The sequence below is a fragment of the Pyrgilauda ruficollis genome, unplaced genomic scaffold (assembly GCF_017590135.1).
Source record: "Pyrgilauda ruficollis isolate IOZ18807 unplaced genomic scaffold, ASM1759013v1 scaffold19, whole genome shotgun sequence".
Classification (NCBI taxonomy): domain Eukaryota; kingdom Metazoa; phylum Chordata; class Aves; order Passeriformes; family Passeridae; genus Pyrgilauda; species Pyrgilauda ruficollis.
In genome coordinates this window covers 6,776,691-6,799,182 of record NW_024518095.1, presented here as the reverse complement: position 1 = coordinate 6,799,182, position 22,492 = coordinate 6,776,691, and the positions used below count along the sequence as shown (strand labels likewise).

Here is a 22,492-nt window from a genome sequence, read left to right as displayed (position 1 = left end):
TGGGTTTTTTTGTAGATGTTGGCTGGAAAGACCAGATGGCAAAATTCAATTGAGAGTTAGCAAGGACACTGAAAGTTGTCAGTGCAATACCCACCTAAATTGCAGAGGACTGTACACATTTCATAGCTTAAAACAGACCATATCTTTGCAAGAAGGGTAGCACCATGAATTTGCACACATGTTACATGGATTTTATGGCATGTTAGCAGCGAAGTGTGCTAAAAAAAGCAGATTTTCAGTTCTAAAAACTTAAAAGCCACATTTCATAAAAGGCCTTTAATCAATATTTAGAGGTACTCATGTAAACACAGGTGCCAGCTTTTTTTCACAAGATCTATGGTGCATCAGTTATAGAGTCTCCACCACTCCTCAGAAACCTAAATTTTCTTTTAAGCCTGGGCCGTTATAACTAGAGTCACTGCCAAATCCAGGTCTCATGAATGCACAATACTTTTCACTTTTGGTTAGTCACAATCACTTCAAGCCAACATTCCTCTTTTGATGTTGTGCTTGTTTTTGCAATGCACTTTTTCCCCACGGTGCATGTAGTAGATAGCGTAACTAAGCTTTTTGCAGGACTCTGCACTCCACGGTCAGCCTTCAGGGATGCTAAGTTCTTATAAGCGTAAGGAAACAGTAATTACAAGTGATTAGGACAAGAAGCCTCCATACTATGAAATGTGGACTCAATTGTCCTTGACACTGGCAGAACAAGGCAGCAGGTTTTGGTTTTGATTACAGCTTTACTTGGGATTTTAATAAACATGAGCCAGTATTCAAACTTTTAATATCCTGCTGCTTAACTATTTCCAAAAAGCAATCCAGCTCTTTTAAACGGTCCTTGTTTAAAAATTTTAATTTGTTTGGCTCTGTCTCTGCTTAGAGAAGTTGTAGCCTCATGGTAACTTTTTTATAAGTTCATTTCCAGAATCACAGCAATTGTTTTTTTTTCAACTAAGTGTTTCCGCATGTGCCAAAAGTGTCAGGCTGACAGCTTTCCTGTTTTATCTGGTTCCCACAGTAAGCATGAGAGACAAACACAGGAATGTGTCTAGTGCTGACTAGGCCCATCAAGGATACAATGATACTTACAGCTCTTCCAGGAAGCGGAGATTGTGCACAGGGTTTGAGGGCAGCTTAGTAATGTTGTTCATACTGAGATCACTGTAGGGGAAAACAGACAGAGACTTAATATGGCATGCCACAACTGTGGCATCCAGCTGTTCATTCCACACATTTTTAAGTACTGCATTAATAAAAATTAGTTCCTCTGCCAGAATTGATGAATCATTATCTACTTAGTACATTAAACATTCCTTTTTCATACGAACACAGATTTGTCAAACCAATACAGGCTGTAGCATGTTCCTCATTTCCAGAGATTTTGGAATGTTTTATCACGCTCTATAAATCAGCTAGAACACTAAATAACACTTTTAGTCAACATAATTTTAATAAACCACTGTACTGTATTAAAATGTACTTGGAGTAGTAAAGGAAAATTACTATGATTTTTGTTGTTTTTGTAGCACTGTAGTACACTTGGTTTACTAAAGTAGACAGGCAAAAGCAAACAGATACAAAGTATCTGCATCATCCTTAAAATCTCATGAATATGGAAATGCTTTGATTTTGCCATACAGCCTGTTGCATGGTCATACTGATCTGCCTTGCCTCACACAGGCACATCAGGTGTCCCCAAAACCCAACTTGACTTATAGAAATGACATATTTTCAAATAATAAACATTCCCTTTTTGAGTGCTCTTTTGTTACAGGTACTCAAATTGCATTAAATAAGTGAAATGAACCATAAAACAAGGGTGTAATGTGATCCTGCTCTGTAACACACTTCCTGGTGGGGTTCCATGGTAGTTCCTGGTACAGGAAACTACCAGCAATATCAGCTCTGTCAGAGCTCATTCGAGTTATGTTTTAGACTAAATTTCATATAATACCCTTTTGTTCTTAAATTGTCTTTTCATTGTTTTCCACTGTCTTCCCCATGCCCTACAGTACCATTATAATTGCTTTTCATTGAGGGCCAATGTAAACAAATTGCATAATAAAATTCTGTGTGGAAGATACAACTTACACAACTGTGTCAAGATTTCTGTAGATTCTTCAAATAAAATTAGGAGTGACTTGCATATTTTATGCAAGCAATATACAGTAATTTAAAACTCCCCACTATTTAAACATATCTATGCATTTGTAGCAGTGCTTATAGTTTCCAGCTACTTTGGGTACTATTTAGATAACTTTATTTCTTCCAGCTGTTGGGCGCTTACAAGGTAAATAAGTTATCTGTACTTTGGTGGGTAGGCATCCTATTCCTACTCCATCTAGTTCTTATTACTCACAGTCTGTTTCACATTACAGAATATATGCTTTTAGTCAGCATAGTTAATTTAGATGTTTGATCTTTTGGTGAATTTTAAAATGTATAATTTAAAAACATACTTCACATAGAGATTTTAAAATAAAGGAAATGTGCTAATACTTTACAGCAATTATCAAATCAATATTGAGTAAGGTTTCTGCATTTACTTCAAAATCTAAGTAAAATTTGAGAAATGTGTACTTATTAAATTCATTTTTTATTGTAACACTTTATCACCTAATTCTTTCATAACTGTGTAGCAGGTTATTGCCCTTTCACTTTGATAAAGGCTCAAAGGATTTATTCTGGCAAAGGAACAAAAACATGGATTTATTTGGCAAAAGAAAAACTCATCCAGGTAGTGAATTATATACTACTGAATATTAAGATAAACCCAATATTTTAACAAGATCATTTTGATTATGATATTTTCAACACATGTCTTAATGGGTTTTTGAAAATATGCCAAATCACATTTTAGACTTAAAAAGCCAGCCCTGGTGGAAGATGGGAATGATTTGTCTTCAGACACACACGTATTTAGGGCATTCTCCAAACCCAGCATTTAGCAGTGCTCTGGCTGATGAGACAAACCTGAAGTCTGCTTTTCTAGCATATTAACTTCTATTACTAACAGGCAATACTTGTGTGCTTGTATCACCCAGAGGACCCCACGACGAACCAGTCAGAAGCAGTCAACCCAGAGCCTAATATCTTAAGAGGATTAGAACAAGAGAAGGTGGCTTTCATTATGTGCTTTGATGACCAAGGAGAAAATCAACAACAAGTGCATTTTCCTTAATAAAATCTTTAGACCCCAAAGGTGGATTTGCCAACAGTGATCTGCTACGTCCCATTCTCCTTTTCAGACTCCACTCATGTGGTAAAGTATGTGATGGAGGAGAACCTCTCCTTTTTCCCAGTGTGCACTGCAGCAATTTCTAACTCTTTTTAAACCTACCAGTTAAATAATTTCCTTCTGTTAGATTGGTTATTTTTTTCCCCCACATGATTCTTTTCTTGGAACATAACATACAAAGGTGTTTTTGTGCAACAGAACTACTAAACATTACCTATGCATATTTCACGGAATCATGGAACGGTTTGGGTTGGAAAAGTCCCTTCAGGTCATCCAGTCCAATCTTCAAACCAGCACTGCCATGTCACTAAACCATCACTAAACCATGTCCCTAAGTGCCACATCTATGTATCTTTTAAATATTTCCAGGGACGGTGGAGGTAACAGGAATTATTCCCCAAGCTTGCTCAATAATCTCTCTTTTAAAGCAGCTGTTAAGATACCAGTAACTAATACACAGGACATTACAGTCCACGTTGGCAATGTGCTATTCTTGTAGCTGTAATGGTTTAAGAATATAAGGCTGACTATGGTAGTGAGAGGTAATATATTTGATGAGGCTAGCTGACACAGTTGGAAAAACAGAGAAACTTTCAGACAAAGAAATCAAAGCTCTCTACTTCTTCCAGCTGTACCAGCTGGCTAAATAGGTGACATTATTTCTCCCTAAAAAAATCACACATCCCTTACACTGCCAAAGCAGTAGTTCGTCTGTGCTCACAGCTTTTCGATTCAGAATATTCTTTTGTTTCAGAATCACCATGAATGCATTTAATCAAATTTTTGTTCACTGGAATGACTAGGGGAGAGAAGTGCCATGGCACAACGTTACTTCTGGGGGGATGTTCAGAGAAGTTCAGAGACAAACAAAAAGAGTTAATGCAATGCCATCAGTCACTGGGTCTCGTGTGAACAATACTGCAAAATTTGGGCTTCTGAACAGAAATTCCTCACAGTGCTCTAGAGACAAATAAAGGAGGTTCTCAGCATTTTGGTTTGCTAGCATTTTGAACCTGCCAAGAAGACATGGCTAGGATGGGATTTACAGCCATAAGCTAGATCAAGCACAGCTAACAGCCAGAAACAGCTAGGTGGTGAACTCTAGGGTTACATATAATTACTATGAAAACGAGTAACAATTGAAGAGGATATGTCTTATGTCCTGCACATACGATGGTTTCTTTCCTTCAAATGGGTTTTCTGATTTCCCCTTTCAGTGCTGGCCTCAAAAATTAGCAAATTTCTCTCTCTAGGAAAGAGAAGGGCATGAAAGCGGGCTTGCACATCAGCATTTGCAATGCAATGCTTAAAAATATTAAAATCAAGGTACTGGAACTTTACCTATCCTCAGTGGAATGGTTCTGATTTTGTATCAAATTTTGGCAGACTCTTACAAACTACAGTGATGAAAAACTTAGAAGTATTTAAATACTGAAAGCCTTTAAATAATTCATTGTAACAGAACTACACCCATCTCCTGGCATCACAGCACACAGAAATCCCACTGATGACAGCAGGAGCAATATGGTAAGAGTATACCCTAAATTTACAAATGCTCTGAATAGAGACAGCCATAGCCCCACCTTGGTGAAAACCACCATGAGCTGCCATATTGTACTGAAAAGGTAATGTGCTATTTTGAACAGTGAGATGAATGCATTGTCCCTTCTCTCATCAGCATTCCTGCAGCCTTTTCCAGCTGCTGACTATAAAAGCAAGATACCAGCAAATGAAACTTTCATCTTTTCAAAAGATAAGGAGCTTTGCTTTAGTGACTGCTTTGGCAACATGGCTCACTATAATGATATCTTATTTATACTCTGTACCAATCAATCACTGTGCAGTGTCTCTGGTGACTTGTTAAAGGAATCCTAGCTCTGATTAAATCTTTGAAGACCAGAAAATATTGAAAACCGCACCATGCATCTACCTGTTTTTTTTCTGGGTGAGTGGATGAGTAAATGCTGAGCATTTGCAAAACAGCATCCAAGAAGGCAAATACGACAGGGCTTTGTTCCCTCCAGTTTTATTGTCCGTGAACAAACACACTGAAAAAACATCCAGTTACCATCTTAAAAGTGAGTAGTTCACAATAAATTCCAGAAAGCCAGTAAAACAAGTTAAGTGAACTAGTTCTTAACATATAATAGATGAGTCTGCAGGCCACATTACTAAGCTTTTATTAACTGTTATTACAAGAGATGTTTCAGTGACTATTCATCATGGAAGATTGGTTTTTCACATTATATTTATGTCTTTTAAAGGAAAACAAAAGTATGCCTAGGGATACATGCTAAACTTCTACTAGGCTAAAAGTCTATTATACTGAGTGGTACAAACCTGTCTATCCAATCCAGGTCTAATACAATAATTCAATATTAAAGATAATTAATTTTGTAGCAAATTTATTTAAACAGTTGCAACCTGATTGATTAAAAAAAATCAAGAATTATTATTAATTTTGATTCTTCTAAGCTTGCCTTATCCAGGATGTATTAACAATTCTTTTTATAGAAGTTTTTGAAAGATAAAGCACTCTCATAAAATGCTGCCAATAGGCTGAATGTAGTCCCTTAGTTGTTACCAGCTGAGAAGGGTTTCTAAACTAAGACAATTTCCTTAATTCATTTAGAGCAAAATTTGATACTAGCTTACATGTAGTAACACAAAATAATGAAAATAGGTGAATCCTACTTCTGCTCTTCCCCTGCTCTGTCTATCCTTTTAACACAGCACTCCTGTTTCTAGTAGTGCAGGATATAGCTAATATCCACGGTACGATGGAAGGGCACATTGGCTATTGACTGCATGCCAGCTACTAATGCAAATGCTTCACCCTTTATGGAAAATATCTTCCTATGCTACAGCTACGTTAAGGAGATAGATCTATTTGCCAACACTGCAGTAACAGAAGTTCCTGTTTCTTACAAATAAATTGCTATGGATGTTTTGATTTGAGAATATTAATAAATAAATAGAACAATAATTACCATCATTTTGCAGAAAGGAAACGAAGACACCTAATGCTAAGTGACATGTTCAAAGTCAAATGGATGTTTATACAACAGAGGAAAATTACACTGATGATGAGTTGTCCAGCACTGTTTGCACTAGATCACACTGTCCAATCATGGTATTTACACCAATTTATCAAAGTTCAATGCATAAGCTGTCAATAGACTAAGAGAAAAGACCATATTTTCATTTTAATGTCCCTAGATTACATTATCTTTCAAAGTCAACATGAAAATTGCTAGTCATGCATTTGCATGTTTAATACACCCATGCAGAGCAGCACAGGGCAGAGTATAAGCATGCATAAATAAGCAGTTTAAATGTTTTCTGACAATTAAACCATAGCAGCTCTTTTCACAACTAGCTTCAAACTTCATCTGTGATTCTTTGAAGGGTGCTACAGCAAACTATGATTAAGATATGAATTTTCACTAAATGATTCGCATTTGAAGAGTACATCTTTTTATTTGGAAAAATCTTCTGGAAGAAGAAGTAGCACATTACTAGGAAGCAGCAGGAGAGAGAGCCTTTATAGACATTACACAGAGTAGGAAATCTCACAATCAAGGTATTCAAGGTAAATGACAAGTGACAGTAGCATGGATATTTCTACCCTCCTGTATATTGATAATGCAAATGTTATTACTAAGTATTTAAAAATCCATTACCCTATGTAATATTTTTTGCAATAGCAAATTAACAGCAACAGATCCCATGCTACAGATTTACATGGAAGGGGTGTAAGGCTAAAAGAGGATTGACTGGTTGTTACACGTTTGTTACAGAAAATTATCGTTACTTGACATTGAAGCTCACTCTTTCCAGACATCCAACTCCTTTGTATTGAAACATGCCCTGCAACAAGCAAGTGGCCATGTGCAGAGAGCCTGCGTGCCTGCACACCTCACAGAGTTTCATGCCTGTAAATGGGTAGTACTCTGTCCCTCTCACACCTTTCCTAGTCACACCAGTGGTGCTTGTTCCAGCCATCACAATCGTAAATAGATATCTATGGTGAGGGTCAAGCCTTCAATTTAGGGAAACCTCAAATAGTGATCCAGTAAGGTCAGGAGGGCTCTGTCTACATCTCTTCTGTGCTGTTGTGTATCGGCCCATACATTACTGGATCCTGGCAAACCAGGCTGATAGGTCACATCTGGATTCAACACAAAGTAACAAAATGCTTTGGCCAGACTTTTGCACTCCCAACACCTGCCACTGAGTTCCTCTGATGTCACAGACAGCAAAATTTGACTTATTACTGCAGAAGCTCTGTAACAGAGTGATTTTAAACGCCATGCAGTATTCCTGAACACAGGCAATTTTTCCATATAAACAACCATCAAAGTCTTTCTTATACTGGACTGCAGAACATTTGTAAAGCAAACAGTATGTGCATGATTAATCTTTTCAGGAAACAATTTTGCCATTCAGTTTATCCAAGACTCCAGCAGAGGGAGCAGGTCAGAGCAAACAATTAGGGTCAAAAAAAAGAAAGTAAAGATCAAAGATCAGACCAAACGCACCCAGTGCTGAATTAATCTGACAAGTATCTGACATATCATTTTAGGTAAAAAGATTCTGGCTCTCTGGTTTTTTTTTTTTTTTAAATTTAATATCAAATTCATGATGCTCACCAGATAAAATTAATTTCCTTTCAAAGCTGTTTCATGGCTGTTCATTTGAGGTTGAAGACTCAGTTTGCTAAGGAATAATTACCAGGGTAATTCACAAAAACATTCCAACATGTCAATCATTTGCTGTACTTAACTCACATATTAAAAACTTAAATAACTAAAGGAGTATTTTATAATACAGAAGCCAGTAGAGGCAGTTAAAAGAGGATTGGATGGAATTCCTCTTCCACCCATGCCCACAGATTGTATTAGCACATTTTTACTTTGTGAGTTACTGCTTGTTTCTGCTGCACTAGTTCAAACAGATCATATGAGTACTGCATACATGATTAATCTTGTTCAAATACTGAAACAATATACAACAGGAAAATAATATCAGTTTTTATTGTAATTTATGAAGACAACTACCGTTTATTACTGTTTAGACTACTACTGTTTATTGTGTTTTTCATTATTTGTTTATCAAGTACTGTTTATCTTACTTTGATAAAGAATAGCACAGTTAAATGGACAAGAGATATGTGACCAAATCTGGGAAAAATAAACCCTTGGTTTCAGAATATTCTCTGCCACTCCAGATGTTGCTTATTTTTACAACTATTTGTTACATAAATAACAAAAATACATTTTTTTCCTTATTATTATTTTTTTGGGTTTTTTTCTTCTCCTGAATGACTGGACATTGGGGGCCCAATTTTCTTCTAATTCCCTGTCTATAATTTCATCCTTCTGGTTTAAATTAGGCTGTTTCTAAATTATGGTTATTTATATGAGAGAATAACATGTACAAAAAGCACAGCATAGTTTAATTATTACATGCTACACCTTGTCTACAGCAGAAACTAATTCAAAATATATCTGAGTATAAATATTCAAAATATGACCCTGAAGTTATAAAGTGCAAATTTCTAAATTAACTATTATGGCTCACCAATAGTGAATTGGTCTGAATATTTAACCATAAATTATTTACAGCACAGATTATATGTTACACAAGCCAATTTTAAAACTCATCTTCACCAGAAGACCCAAGATAACTACTGTAAGCCTGCCAAGGATGAAAATTTATCATGATTAGCCTGATTTCATTCATAACAAGATACAGTGTAAGTAATTTATTCTGTGCATCTTAACTTGTCTCAACTCAATTCCACAGCACAGATTTGAAGAATTTAAACCCAAAGAGCTTTGAGAGCATCTGCTATAAACACATTTCAACAGTGATGGTGTAAGCATGAGTACCTGGAGATCCCTGCACAACAGATCTGTGCATTCAGAGCAGGAAATACATCTCCTGCTCTGCACAGTGCATAGGTCCCCAAGGTACAGATCAGTGAGCTGGGTCCAGAGCTGGAAGATGCATTACCACATCAGGTACCTTCAGAGAGACTAATTATCCCAGGTACAGCAGGATGATGCTGGGGCTGTTCCAATTCCACAACACCGGATCTCTGCACAATGCCACTTTGTGTGACATAATGTAGCAGGTGTCGTGGATATATACACTGGCTATTCCCAAAATGCACATACTCTGGGTGAAATTCTCGTCTAGTAAAGGAGATGGCAAAAATAAAAGTCACTATGAGTCCATGCCTTTAATCTCAACTGATCTTTTTTTTTGTTTTTGTCAGATGATTTAGCAGTAAAATGCTGGTAAGTTTCTTTGCTACTCTTATCCTACAAGTTTCCATTTTCCTATGCATTGGTGCTGAATCACAGACTCAGAATTATAGAACTGTTTAGGCTGGAAAACACCATTAATATTATCATGTCCAATCATTTTAGCAGAGCACTGTCACTTCTGCTTTTACAACTGCTTAGTTGTACCTTGTGTTGTTGAACAGCAATTAAGAGTTCCAGCAAAGAAAATGATGCTGTGCTACATATTACACCTACTAGAGTTCTACTTTTAGAACTTTTTTTATCATTTAGAACTTTTTTTTGATCATTTTTGTGCTGTTGCTTAGCTGAAATAATTATCTGCAAAATCTTCTCTTTATTGCATGGACAACCCAATGGATGTCATATCATCAACATGCTCAGTTTCATTCAATGTTGCTACCAAAAGAATTTCTCCTGATCTCTCCCTTAATCCAGAATTGCTCATTCCTTGTAAAGATGCTGTTTAACCAGAGTTGTCAATTGATCTATATTTAAAAAAATATCCAGCAGGAAAAAAAAATCGGTTTTAATTGAAATCAGTTACTTGAATCACTACCTTGGTGTTTGTGCCTCCAGAGGCGCAAATACAGAGGAGAAACATAAGAAAGGTGAAGCAGAACTGGTTTATTTCACTTGGCAGTTTTGGCTTGGACTAATGCAGGCTCATGTTATACCTAGGACCTAAATATTGTAAACATTCCTCAGATATAGGAAGTTGTGGATTCTTTTTTATATGCACATCTTCCCTTTACGTCTGACAGAGCCTGTTTGCTAAAACACAAAAGGCATTTAGATCTGCCAGCTCCTGGCTGGCTGACAGTCTCTTCTAACACTTCCCACAGAGCTCAGAGGAATGACAAAGCTGTCAGATCTTTCCCTAACTGGTTGAACATCCACATTTCTGCACCAGTAAGTGCCAAGAAATACATAGCTTGATTCTTACAATGATAGTGCTCTTAAAACCACTGTATTTCTCCAACAAGTAATGATTTATTTTTTCTTAAGTAATCAAAATTCACTTTCATCATGAGATACCTTCACATGGACTGGTATAGAACAGTCTGAGTATACATAAATACCAGATCCTTTATCTTATACTGACATTACTTGTATCTAGTCTCCACACATTTTCTTTGCTTGTAACTGATCAACTGCCCTTCAGATAGGCAGACTACTGAAATACATGAGGTAGCTTTAAACAATTCAAGTCAAGGAGCAGGGCTGAGATGCTCTAAGCCACCCTAACAAGGAAAAATCTCTAGCAGAGAGACTTCATGTTTTGTATTGGGCTAGCACATATTTTTCATGTGCTTATACCAGCATAATCATACTAGAAAGAGCTGCACTCTTTTTAGTATAAAAACGTGTTGTCTTTTGAGAAATCAATTCCTTTTACAACTTAAATTAATGGGATCAAAGCTTTACAATTCATATGTGGAGGCAAAATACTTCAGAACTATTTCTACTGAGCTCAGCTGGACTGTTCAGGGGAGAAGCCAGTATTTAGTAGGAGCAGAGGCAGCACTCTGATCCAGAAAAATGATCCCTGTTTCCTTCCTTTTATTTGTGGAGTTTACATAGTCCACTGTTTGGCAACCTCATTTTGAGGGCAATGACCCACACGTCTTGTGATTGTTACGATGATCAACAGAAAATCGTTTTAGGGCAAGCAACTAACTGCTGCTGTTCAGCCAAATCCTCTGCCCTGTCTCTGATTCAGGCTTCAAATATGAGTTTTGGATCTTCCTGGAGACAATATCACAAAACATCAGTAACCAAAACAAACCTTTACCAAATGTAAACTGTTGCTGCCAACTGTACTGCACCTGTGTGCACATGTGAAATAGTGTGTCCTTACTGCACCTGCCTGGTTTGCCTACTTTGCTCACAAAATGAACTTTCCAAGGTCTCTTCTTCTATTCCAAATTATAAAAATGTTGAAAACAATCAATCGCCCTGTTATTTACAAGCCTTAAAACCTCTAATACAGCAAGTCAATGTCAGCACTAGAACAGTGCCTGGGGGTAAACACCTGGCTCCACTGATGCTGGCAGCAACACCCCCAGTGACTCCCATGGATGGAAGACATCATCCCAGGCCTACCAGTTCCCAACAGGCAGCATTTCATGGTTGTGGAAATTATGCAACAGTACACTGGCTTGTCTGAAATAGTGCATGTAGAACTCATAGATTCACAGGGAATTTTTCAATGTATTTTTTTCAGACATTTTATGATTTCTAAAATCTGTTGAGCTGAAGGCAAGATGTCCTGTAGGTCACTACGGAGTGGACAGTGTAACATTTTCAGCTGCTACAGCCATTCATTGTTTTCTACTTGGTTGTCATGACTGATCCAATTTTTTTTGGTACTTAACTTTTCATTCCTGCTGTTTTTTCAAAGTGATGAGCTGATTCTGATCATTTTTCCTTTCTCACCCTCATTTTTCCAAAGTCTTCACTCAATTTTGCTTTAACATCAAGTTCAAGTTTCCAGTCAGCTCCATTAGAAAACCAGAAGGATTACTCAGAATAATGTACATTGTGATGGAGTGAGAGACTGAAATGTTAATGGTTAAAGGCTCAAACAATTGACCATTTGCAAAAAGTAGTGGGTGTTTTTCTGACAGTGTGCAAGGTAACAGCCCAGGTGCAGCGGGTGTGAGCACCAGGGGATGACCACCACAAATCAACCTTTGTTTAGCAAGAAGCTGGAGTTTGAGCTAGGAAGAGGCTGATAAGCAGCAGATCCTGGGAGGTGGGATAGTGCTTTTTATCATGTCCTCCTTTATACAACTGGCTCAGGTGTAAACTTCCCTCTGGGGGAGGGATGCTGGGGCATTCACATGTAGGTCTGAAGGTGTTTATCTCCTCTGAAGGGGCATAATTGGCTCAACTACTCTAATGAGAGGCAATTGTCATGTCTTAGGTGTCATAAACCATCAAAGACCCCCGAAGCACCCCCAGACTCATTTCTAGGTCCTTCCACCAGAAGACTGCACATGATCCACAGTGTTGCATCCCATAGTGTAGAATTAAGTGCCCCCTGCCAGAGGAGGTACCTGCGCATTCCCACTTGAAGCTCACCATTTCTTAACCCATTGAACTTTGTGTTTCATGGGCTTCCTCCACCCCTGGCAGACCAAGACTGTGACCATCACTTTGATCAGTAGACATCTAAATTGCAACAATCAAGATTCATTGCTGTCGTTGTCGGGGCAGTCACGACACACCAGAAGCAGTCTCATTTGGCAACTCTTTAATACGAAATATGTCCGACTTTTTATACAGTCTGTGATAGTTTATACTTCTTCTACCTTAACTACTGGCCACAATAAATCAACATAACACCATTGGTGAAAAGTTACAATGACTTAACTAACTTTCTAAAAATACTCCATCCAGCTGCGTAGTTCTCGTCTTTCTTCTTTTCCTCACTCCTCTTGGTCTCCTTGGTTACAGCCTTGAAGACAGCTCCTTATCAGCTACTTCTTTGCTTCTTGCTCCTTCAGCTAACAGGCCCACTGTTAGCTCCTTCCACACATTGCTGGATCCACACTCCTTCCATCACATCACTGATAATATCTTCCCACTCTTATCCTTTCTTTCTCTCTTTCTTCTTCTAACTTCTTCTAAAAATATATTGTAAGCTAGACAAAAAATTCCAGTCAATGCCTTGTAAGTGCCTCTTATCCGTATCTGGGTAAGTTCAAGTTGCCTAAGTTTATTTAAAATTTGCCAAGTACCTTATTCTACCTAAATGTTCTAAAGTTTGCAAGTAAAAGTTTGGTACTGAACATCCTTTTTCTTTTCTCCTGCACATCACCTGGAGTGAATCAAACATTTCCCTTAACCTGTGGAGAGAAGTGGGGCGTTAGAGATGGCTCTTTCTGGGTGAAGATGCACCATCCTTTTTTAAGAACTAGAAGCCTTAGACAATCTGGAAGCTCTCCTATAGGCTTCATTTGCTTTGCAATGAACAAGTAACACAGATGAACTCCACAACACCCAACTGCTACATGACATTGGCTTCTCATGACCACTGGTCTCCTCACACAAGACAGTACCTGTCACACACTGTTACTGCTGCTCTCCCTCCCCAGATGGTGGCAAAATCGATGCCAGCATGAAAATGGTGCAGATAGAAATGAAATATGGGACAGAAGTCAAAGCACTCACTTAGCAGAAGCAGGTCTTCTGCTGAGATGTATTGTCCTGTTTTCCACATTCTGCAAAATCCAGTCAGCCTTGCTTTCCCTTCATGAGGAGTTTGGAGTTGGTGGGATGCACAATGATGTTCTTCACACCACACACTGGGTATGAAGAGACTACAGCAGCTCACATCCTGGCTTTGTTCTCCTGTCCCAAGTGGGGAGTAATGTCAAGATTAGAGGTGAAGGATGCCCTCTCAGTCATGGCCTTGGCATTTCAATCTCGACTTTCACATACTTGTGACAGGCTGGAAGACAGCACCACACGGTTTTACATGCATAAATACTGTTGCTATTAAAAGGAACACAGAGGGGATTTTGTGGGCATTTGTTCTGACTGAAAACCACAAATCTCCCAGGAACTTCAGGAATAAAGCCCCAGTATATCCTTGCATAATCCACCAGAGATCCCTTTTTCCAGAACTGTGCAGCAGGTTCTGCCACTTTTTCATTTGTACAATTTTATTAAGCTATTCAGAATTTTCAACTTGAATCCTGCTGATTCTGAACAGCATGGGCAAAAGCAAGGACTTAAGCCATCCTGATCTTAAATTAAAACGCCTTTAACTAAAAAAACCCATGATCATCTAAGGTTCATAATCATTTTTCCCTAACTCAATGCCATGATGAATATTTTTAAATAAAAACATATGGTTTGAAAATGAGTTTTTAAATAACCAAAGAAAAGAAATAATAAAGGTTTTAGAATGTGGAATACAGAACATTATTTCAAAAAATTAAACTCAGGTGATTTGTCTTGCCACATGTATAATGTATGAAGTTCCTTTTCTTTGAAAGCCACTTTTAGAGAAGGATATGGTTGCATGGTTAACAAATGCTATAGGGCAGAGAGACTTTCTTGGGCAATTTTTCAATTCACTAGAATTTTCAAACTCGTATTTCACCATTTCCAGCTCCCATATTAAAAATCTATTAGCAGAAAGCCCATTGAAAAACTGATCATGAGCACAAGAGACTTTTTCTGGAAACACTTCTATTCAGTTCTCATGCCTGAACAAAAGCAGATTGGCACATTCAGTTACATACAAACGCCTTTCAAAGGGGCCACCCCCCCTTTCCCATAGCCACGCGTTTCAGGGCTCTATATGCTGAGGGAAGCCAGTGAAAGGTTTCAAGGGGTGGCGAGACCAAGGGCTTCCACCGAGATCCTTCAAAGTCCTCGTTCTCTATAGTGGGAGGATTTCCCTCTAAATCCCTTTCAATAGCATATTGATGGCTTTGAAAGCTTAAATGGCATTTGTCAACCATCAGTAAATCTTGAAAACTGTTTCTGCAAATAGCCCAACTCCGAGTCTCAGATTTTCTCATTAATCTGTACGTAAGGCCACTGAAGACTTTTTCAGAGCCTAGATAATGCCTGGATTAAAAGGTCCATTCAGAAGGGAAAACTTTAGCATTCACCTTGTGTACATAGCCATTTCACCAGTGGTATTCATGGGTTGTTATTTCAACTCTGCATTTGTCCTGCAAACAAGACATTTTTGCCACAAAGACTTGGTAGAGACATTCTTCAGTGAATTACTGAAACCTAGCCCTCACTATTTGTCACGGCTTGTTATTTTTATCAAGTGTAATCAGTTCAAACAGAAACCGTAGACTGACAACTTTACTATTATGTTACTATTTTAAGACTGGAAGGTATGTTTCTTCTAATTCAACAAAGAAACTGATTAAAGCGCAACCTGATTGCTTCATCTAATGAAACAGTCCAAAATTTCCCTTAAGCAGATGTCAGAAGTTTTTTGTTTGTTGTATATTTAAAGTACAGACAAGAAATTGATATTAATCCTTATTAAACACTCATAATTTATTATATTTTATAAAAACTTTATATACTTAAAAGTATACTTCAAAGGTTTAATAATTTCTAACATGTTACATAGAGCTTTGTGTTTATTTTAAGACAATACAATTTGAATGTAACTTTTTCCAAATAAAGCTAATGTACAGGCATTAGTCCCTCAAAACCTGTGCCCTTTGCACACACAAACATTTTTTAGGCTTCTCTTAAATCCCAGGTAAATTTTTTTTTTGGCATTTTGTATCCAATACCTTAAACCAGAGCCAAGGAATGAGCTACTTTGACAGGCATAAGGTATTTATTATTATTATTATTATTATTATTATTATTATTATTATTATTATTATTATTATTATTATTGAAATAGTACAGTCAAAATGTTTAGGCACGAAAGAAAAGAAGAAAAACAGAACCACATCACACATTGGAGACCCTAGGCAAAGTTTGAGATGCCAGTAATGCAATGCTAGTCAAAATTTTTTATATTAAAAGAAAAAAAATTCAGGCCCCGGTCAAATATCCCCCAATCCAGACAGATCACATTGTTTGAACAAAAAGACCTTTCCACCATATTAGAAAATTTACTGTGAATGTCAAGGTCAAATAGCCTGGGGATCACTGGACAACCCTCACCCTCCCTGAATGTCCCACACTTTTTTTCCTATCAAAGGAGGAAACCTCGTAATTTAAATTTGAACACTTTCTGCAACTTGGATATGGCATAACAGATCATCCACACTCAGCCCAGCTCACTGTAAACCTCATATGAAGCCTTTCACACAAATTGAAAAAGGCGTTTTCTACTCCAAATCTCCCCCTTCACACAGGTTACTGTGTTAACAATACTGTAATTCTCTGTGTGTCTTTAAGATTTCTGGGGGAACCATGCCATGGCTCTGGGCTGACTAAAAGTAAACTAAACTGCCAGATTGTCTTAGCTGTGGTTCATCACTTGAGATCACTTGCCTGGCTCCCAACCAACGCTGTTTGCATAGTAGAGGATGCACTTCCTGTAGAGCCCATACCATATACATCCCTATGGAGACACCCCAGATAACCTGGAGTGCCTTAAATGCCATAAGGCAGGTATGGGTGACCAACTGAATTAGAATGTATCCACAGTATCTACAGTATTTATACTAGTGGTAGAACAAGGAAAATAAATGAAGAAACATGATTCCTAATCTGCACCAACACAGGTTTTCTGACATCAGAAGTATACTGTCATGCCTGGTTGGTTATTCAAGCTTTTCTTTTAGTGAAAGAAACTAGTTTTCTTTATGTGGAAAAGTGAGAAGCTGTCTTTACTTTTGTCAGGACATTTTAAGACTTGCGGCTTGTTTGTTGGGCATTCTTTTATAAAATATAAATAGGTAGATCTTTTTAGAAATACACAAAACTTTCAAATAGCCTGGGGATCACTGGACAACCCTCACCAGGATACACAAAGATTATCCTTCCCACTAGTGCTTTTGGAAGGGAGAAGCTTAGTCTTTTTAGAAATACACAAAACTTAGTAAGGAGGACTTACTAAAAATGAGTAAAACCCTAACGACGGTGAATCTGATTTAGGCTGTAAAAACAATTAAAACAGTTTTGAAATCTTTCATCTCTGTAAATCAGAATGTGTTTCCTGAAAGCAGAGCTTGGAGAGTCCAGTTTCATGCAGTTTTCTATCTTGTGTTCAGACTCCTTTAGGCTCAATGAGGTGGAACAAGTTTTTCTCCCATGCAGTTTCTTAGGTGTCTCCAGATAAAAACCATCCTTTTTGGTAAGGTTAGTGCTCAGGTAAGGTCAGGCTCAGTGCTTTGCTGATGGTTTCCAGATGGCTCAGAACAAGGGCAGAGCTCACACATATCTTCCTAAAAAAGCCTACATAGATCTGACTTCATACATGTGTTGAGCTCTTTAGGACTAGGAGTGATATTGCAAAACTGTGAAACTTGTAAAACTGTTTTTCTGCACCATTTTGACAATTGTCTATTTCCACATCAGCACAAGAAAGTGGTAATAGTTCAGCCTCACAACAAACAGAACACTACGGCAAAAGGACATTCATAATTAGAGTCAGTGTTTTCCTCCTCTAAGAGCTGCAGATAATCTGATTTCCTCATGCTTTTCATGTCAAAAAACTCTAAGAATCTAAGAAACTAATATTTCTGTGCACCTGAAAAAGAGGCACAAAAGTAATCTCCAGTCCTTCCTCAGGTTTGAGAATAACAGCTGTAGGAATCTAAACTGTAGCTCACATCCCACAGAAAAAGTGATGTAATTCAAAAGTCTGAAACAGAATTGCTATGTCTTCTCTTGAGAGGGCCAGGGGAGCAACTTCTGCCCACCCATATGCAAGAAGGATGTTTATTGCCAACAGGTGGGGGGAATTACGTGCTTGCTGTCTTTTCCCTCCTGCCCTTTTTGTACAGCAATATTCAATTATGCAATAATTTTCAAGGAACAACATAGAGAGTTAACTACTAAGTAAGAGTTGAAGATACTATGGAGTGGGAGACAATTTTGCTGTGGAACTAAGCAATGCAATAAGGAAATGAAAATATAGGTTTGAATATCAAATTAATGCTTTATCTGTGAGGGGTTGCTGCCTCCTTAAGCAAAACAAATAAATATTCCCAGGCTAAACACAACTCTCAGTGCTACTTCAATGAACGCTTCTACTTTTTTATAACCCTTACATCAGTTTTAATGTTTGTTACTACATGTTTTCACATGGAAACTAACATAGCTTTTGCCATCATATGTTGGAATACAAACACTGCAGATTATCACAATGTCAATGTATTTTAGGATGTAGAAAAACAATAGAAAAATTTGTTATATATTTCAGTTTAAGCCTGCTATCATACGGGAGCAGAGCTTTTATTTTCCCTCCAAATACTATTCAATGCATCTTGCTGGCAGGGGAAATTAATTTTCCAAACTCCATCTTTAAAGGATATTATTTTTTTAATAGGAGCGTCTTTGAGATAGAACACATGCCCCTGTTTCTCTATCCACACCATAAAATGTTTTTCCCATTCATCACCAATAGCTGCTTTTCTTTTTTTTTTTTCCCCATGAAAGCTTTTATAGAGCCTGCCCCTATACCTCAGCGGTTCCTGACATAGTGGATCCACAATCCCAGTTATGGTTGTGGACTGCAATACAACTGTAACATAAATGATAAATAAGTAGAGTCTTTAAGCTTATCTGACTTTTTAAATAAAACTTTGAAAATACAAAGAGGTAGGTGGACAGAATTATTAAGCAAGCTGGTTGTAACTGCCTGTTGAATGAATCAATTCATATAAAGACGAGGAAATGTAGGGAAGACAGATATTAAAAATGAGGGATTCTGCAGCCTATGGAATTCAGTAAGATCTGAATGAGCAGTTTGCCAGGATAAAGATAGCATGCCATTATGTCTGCATATTAAGGGGTTTACTGTGAAACTTTTGCAAGATATTTTGATTTATACTCAAGTAGAATGGCCAAAGCCAAGGAGAAGTGACAGCTCCCAGGAAACTCAGCTGAGGCATACTACACCACAGCACATGTCAGTCACAGTTCAGGCTCACAGAACCATGCAATTGTTACCTAACAGAATCAGGAGACTGGATATCCAGTAATTTGGCTTTGGCTATGGCTACAAAGTTTTTGATTTCACTATTATGGCCTCAGAAACCCTCATTTGAAGTCTTATGGCAGCAGCAGATCTAGAAATTAATGAACCACTGAATTATTCTAATGCAATTGTGGAAAAAGATATTAAAATACCTTGTGAAATGAAACCCCATACTCAGAATGGCAAATGTATTCTTTACATGGAATATGCTTTTTCCATAAAAGAGAACAGAAGCTAAATATACAAAAACTCACGTGAAATTAATCTTCAGAAACATGTAGCTGAGTAACATTATAGATCATGGTGAACAATGATATCCCAGCCCAAAAAAGCACCTTAATCAGGGCCTCTCTCCTATGGCACCATCCTATTTTCAATTAACAATGTTTTCAGATGAGCCAAAAAGGGGTACTTTGCTCCCACCATTACAATTTCTGCTATTCTTTTCTTTACCCTTTAGAAAAGCATGAAAGCATTGGATTGCTAATTACTTCTATCTAGCCTATAGGAAAATTAGTTTATCTTCCTGATCAAAGCAAATTAGGCAGATCATGGCTGATTAGAATGCAACAGTAAAATCTCCATACTTTCTATTCCACCCCCTTTTCTCTCAGAAATGGGGCCTGTGTCAAATATGTAGGTATTTCCCACGACCAGTCTGGACTCGGTTTCCAACGGGCTCTGGGGCTGGGACAATGGTTCTTACACAGACACTGAAGTTCTTTAGTTCAGTCATTGTGCAAGGAAAGAACTGGTAACCCCTTAGCTAGCATTTGATGAAACATCTAGATTTACATATTTCCCTAATTGCTTTTTTTGAATGTGAGTGAGATTTATCTGACCAGAGTTCAACATCTCCTTTATTATACTACTGAAAATACAAGCCTGGGCTTTCCAGGCAGAGCTGAACTTGGTTCTAATCCCAGCATTAAAACATTGGTTTCCTCTACGCTGGGACAAAGGGATGCCTACCTTTACTTCTCAAAGCACTATCTAAAGAAGGCTTGAATACTTGCTTCCAAGGTGACTGCTGCATCACATTGCAAAACTGAATACCACTGCTCCTTCTAAGTAACTGCATTTTTCATCACTCTAGTATTTTACTCTTCACTTTTTACCCTTCATAACTCATTCCCCCCTTCAGTTTGTGTTCTATGGCTTTAACAGATAAAAGCCAAGCTATATGGCCACTTTATTTATAACCAATTACTATAAATTAACAGTAAATCTCACATTTAGCTCCATTTAAACATCACTATGCAGCTGCCCATTTGAAAATAAAATGGTTGCCTTCTTTCACTTCAGTGGGCACAATACAAAACATCCATTGAGCTTCTCCTTTATTGCAGCTGCCAATGCCCAGCCGACTTTTAACAAACCAACCAAGCGGAATAACAATGCAGCTGCAACATTTTATGGTATTTCTGTTAGTTCTCTTTTGAGACTGAAGGTGTTAATTAGGAATCAAAGAATACAACCCTGCCAGCTTTCTTTCACGAACTATACTCTGGCCATTCCAGTTTTCAGAACGAAAATAAATCTAATAAAAGGACAAAAATGTTGTTTGTCACACCAGTAACGTGTATTTAAGATCCTTTGATCACAAGCTTTTTATGTAGTCTTGTCAGACAGGCTGAAAATATTTTTTCCTCTCTTTTCTCCTTTCTTCAAGCTTTTCTGAATACTGATTCTAGGATTGTCTGAAAAGCTGAAAAAAACCATAGAAACTGGAATGCTTGATGAGTTAAAATGGGTTTGCTGAGAAAGCAGCTTTAGATCAAATAAAATAATTGCTCACTTTTCTGATTCAGGTGTAAGTTGTTTTGAAATAGAAATTATCTGTTTCTGTTACAGAGTTTAGTAATTCTGTAATTAAAAAGTATCATTTAATATTTTAAGCACTTAGATATATGCATTTATATATATTAATTAATATTAATACATCAATTGTTTTGTAGAATCTCATTTTAAACCCCGAAATATTGAAAAATACCTGTATCATACATATAATCACACATACCGTACAATACATATTTGATGTTTTAGTTACACTTATTAACCATAATCATGTTAGATTCATTCAAAGGTAGTAGCATGTGTCACTATCTTTAATCTTTAGTCAAAGTTAAAACCTTAAAATAGGTTTATGAAGTTAGCACAACTGAGAATTAGTCAAGCTTGCTAGCTTACCCAGCATGAGCTTTCACTGTTAAATACACAAATCATGCCCAAATCCATTAATCCTGCCAGGGAATGGCAGAAAGAAGATCTGGTTGTTGATTTAATGATAATGAATTGAGCAGGCTCTTAAGGCTACCTGCAGAGTTTGCTAAACTGTAAAACAAAGTCAGTTTTAATAAACACTTTTTACAGAAGCATATATAAGTTTTCTTTGCCTTAAACACCACATAAGAGAAACACACAGCTGTACTTACCTGGTTATGCGTTTAATATAGTTTCTTATAATGTTAAGTACATATAGACAGTGATGATTCTAAAATGTATCTGAGGGTTTTGATATTTGATAATCCAGAAATACAGAACTGCCTTGAAAATGTTAAAATACAAATCTTAGCAACAAAAATAAGTTCTGATGAATGCTGTCATGCTGTATCTCTCATGTACAGTGCAGTTTCTGACTACTGTAAGAGACTCATATTGAGATAATTCAGTTATAAAAGTACATTGTCTTTAGTGTCCCAAGAGTACCATTTCTTACATTCTGGAATTTTAGAAAAGCAAAACATAAAATTGAAAGATTTAGGGGATTTTTGTAAAAAAAAAAAGTTTGCCTTTTTTTTTTTTTTTTTTTTTTTTTTTTTTTTTTGGTGAAGGGTTACTATGAGAAGATAACCTATTTTTATTAATTTGGTTGATTGCTGTAATTTTATCTGTTTTACTTGTCGAGCATTGGTTGTGGATACAGAATTTGGTTGGCTGATTTTCACAGCAAACAATGGCAGCTGGAAGACAGAAGAGAATATTGCCTTTCTGCATATGGAATATGGTAAACCCAGCAAATATATTTGAAATTAAATGCTGCAATCACTTCTTACAATGCTTTTGTTCTGTTATTGTATCATAATAGCGCTATGGTATCCAAAGGAATAGAATTATTTTTGTAGCAAGATATCCAGTATATACATATAAGCTATACTTCTTTCTATAGGGTTAATAACTAATATCCATGTTAATTATTTGTTCTGGATGACATATTTAATGGCTTTTTGAGAGTGAGGTGACATTTTCAATGGTAAGGTCATATCTGATGAATCTTTCACTTTCTTA

General features: G+C 37.1%; 1 protein-coding gene across 2 annotated transcripts in view; it reads right to left on the bottom strand.

The window, feature by feature from the left end:
- Positions 1 to 22,492, bottom strand: part of LGR5 (leucine rich repeat containing G protein-coupled receptor 5) — a 91,803-nt gene that overhangs the window by 53,033 nt on the left and 16,278 nt on the right. Inside the window, exons 2-3 of one of the 2 annotated variants that reach the window (XM_041465686.1) lie at positions 5,172 to 5,289; positions 1,093 to 1,164 (exon numbers count right to left, since the gene is read on the bottom strand). In XM_041465686.1, the coding sequence (XP_041321620.1) occupies positions 1,093 to 1,164; positions 5,172 to 5,289 (190 nt within the window). The remainder of the gene's footprint in view (positions 1 to 1,092; positions 1,165 to 5,171; positions 5,290 to 22,492) is intronic. The other variant, XM_041465688.1, reaches the window with a different exon arrangement.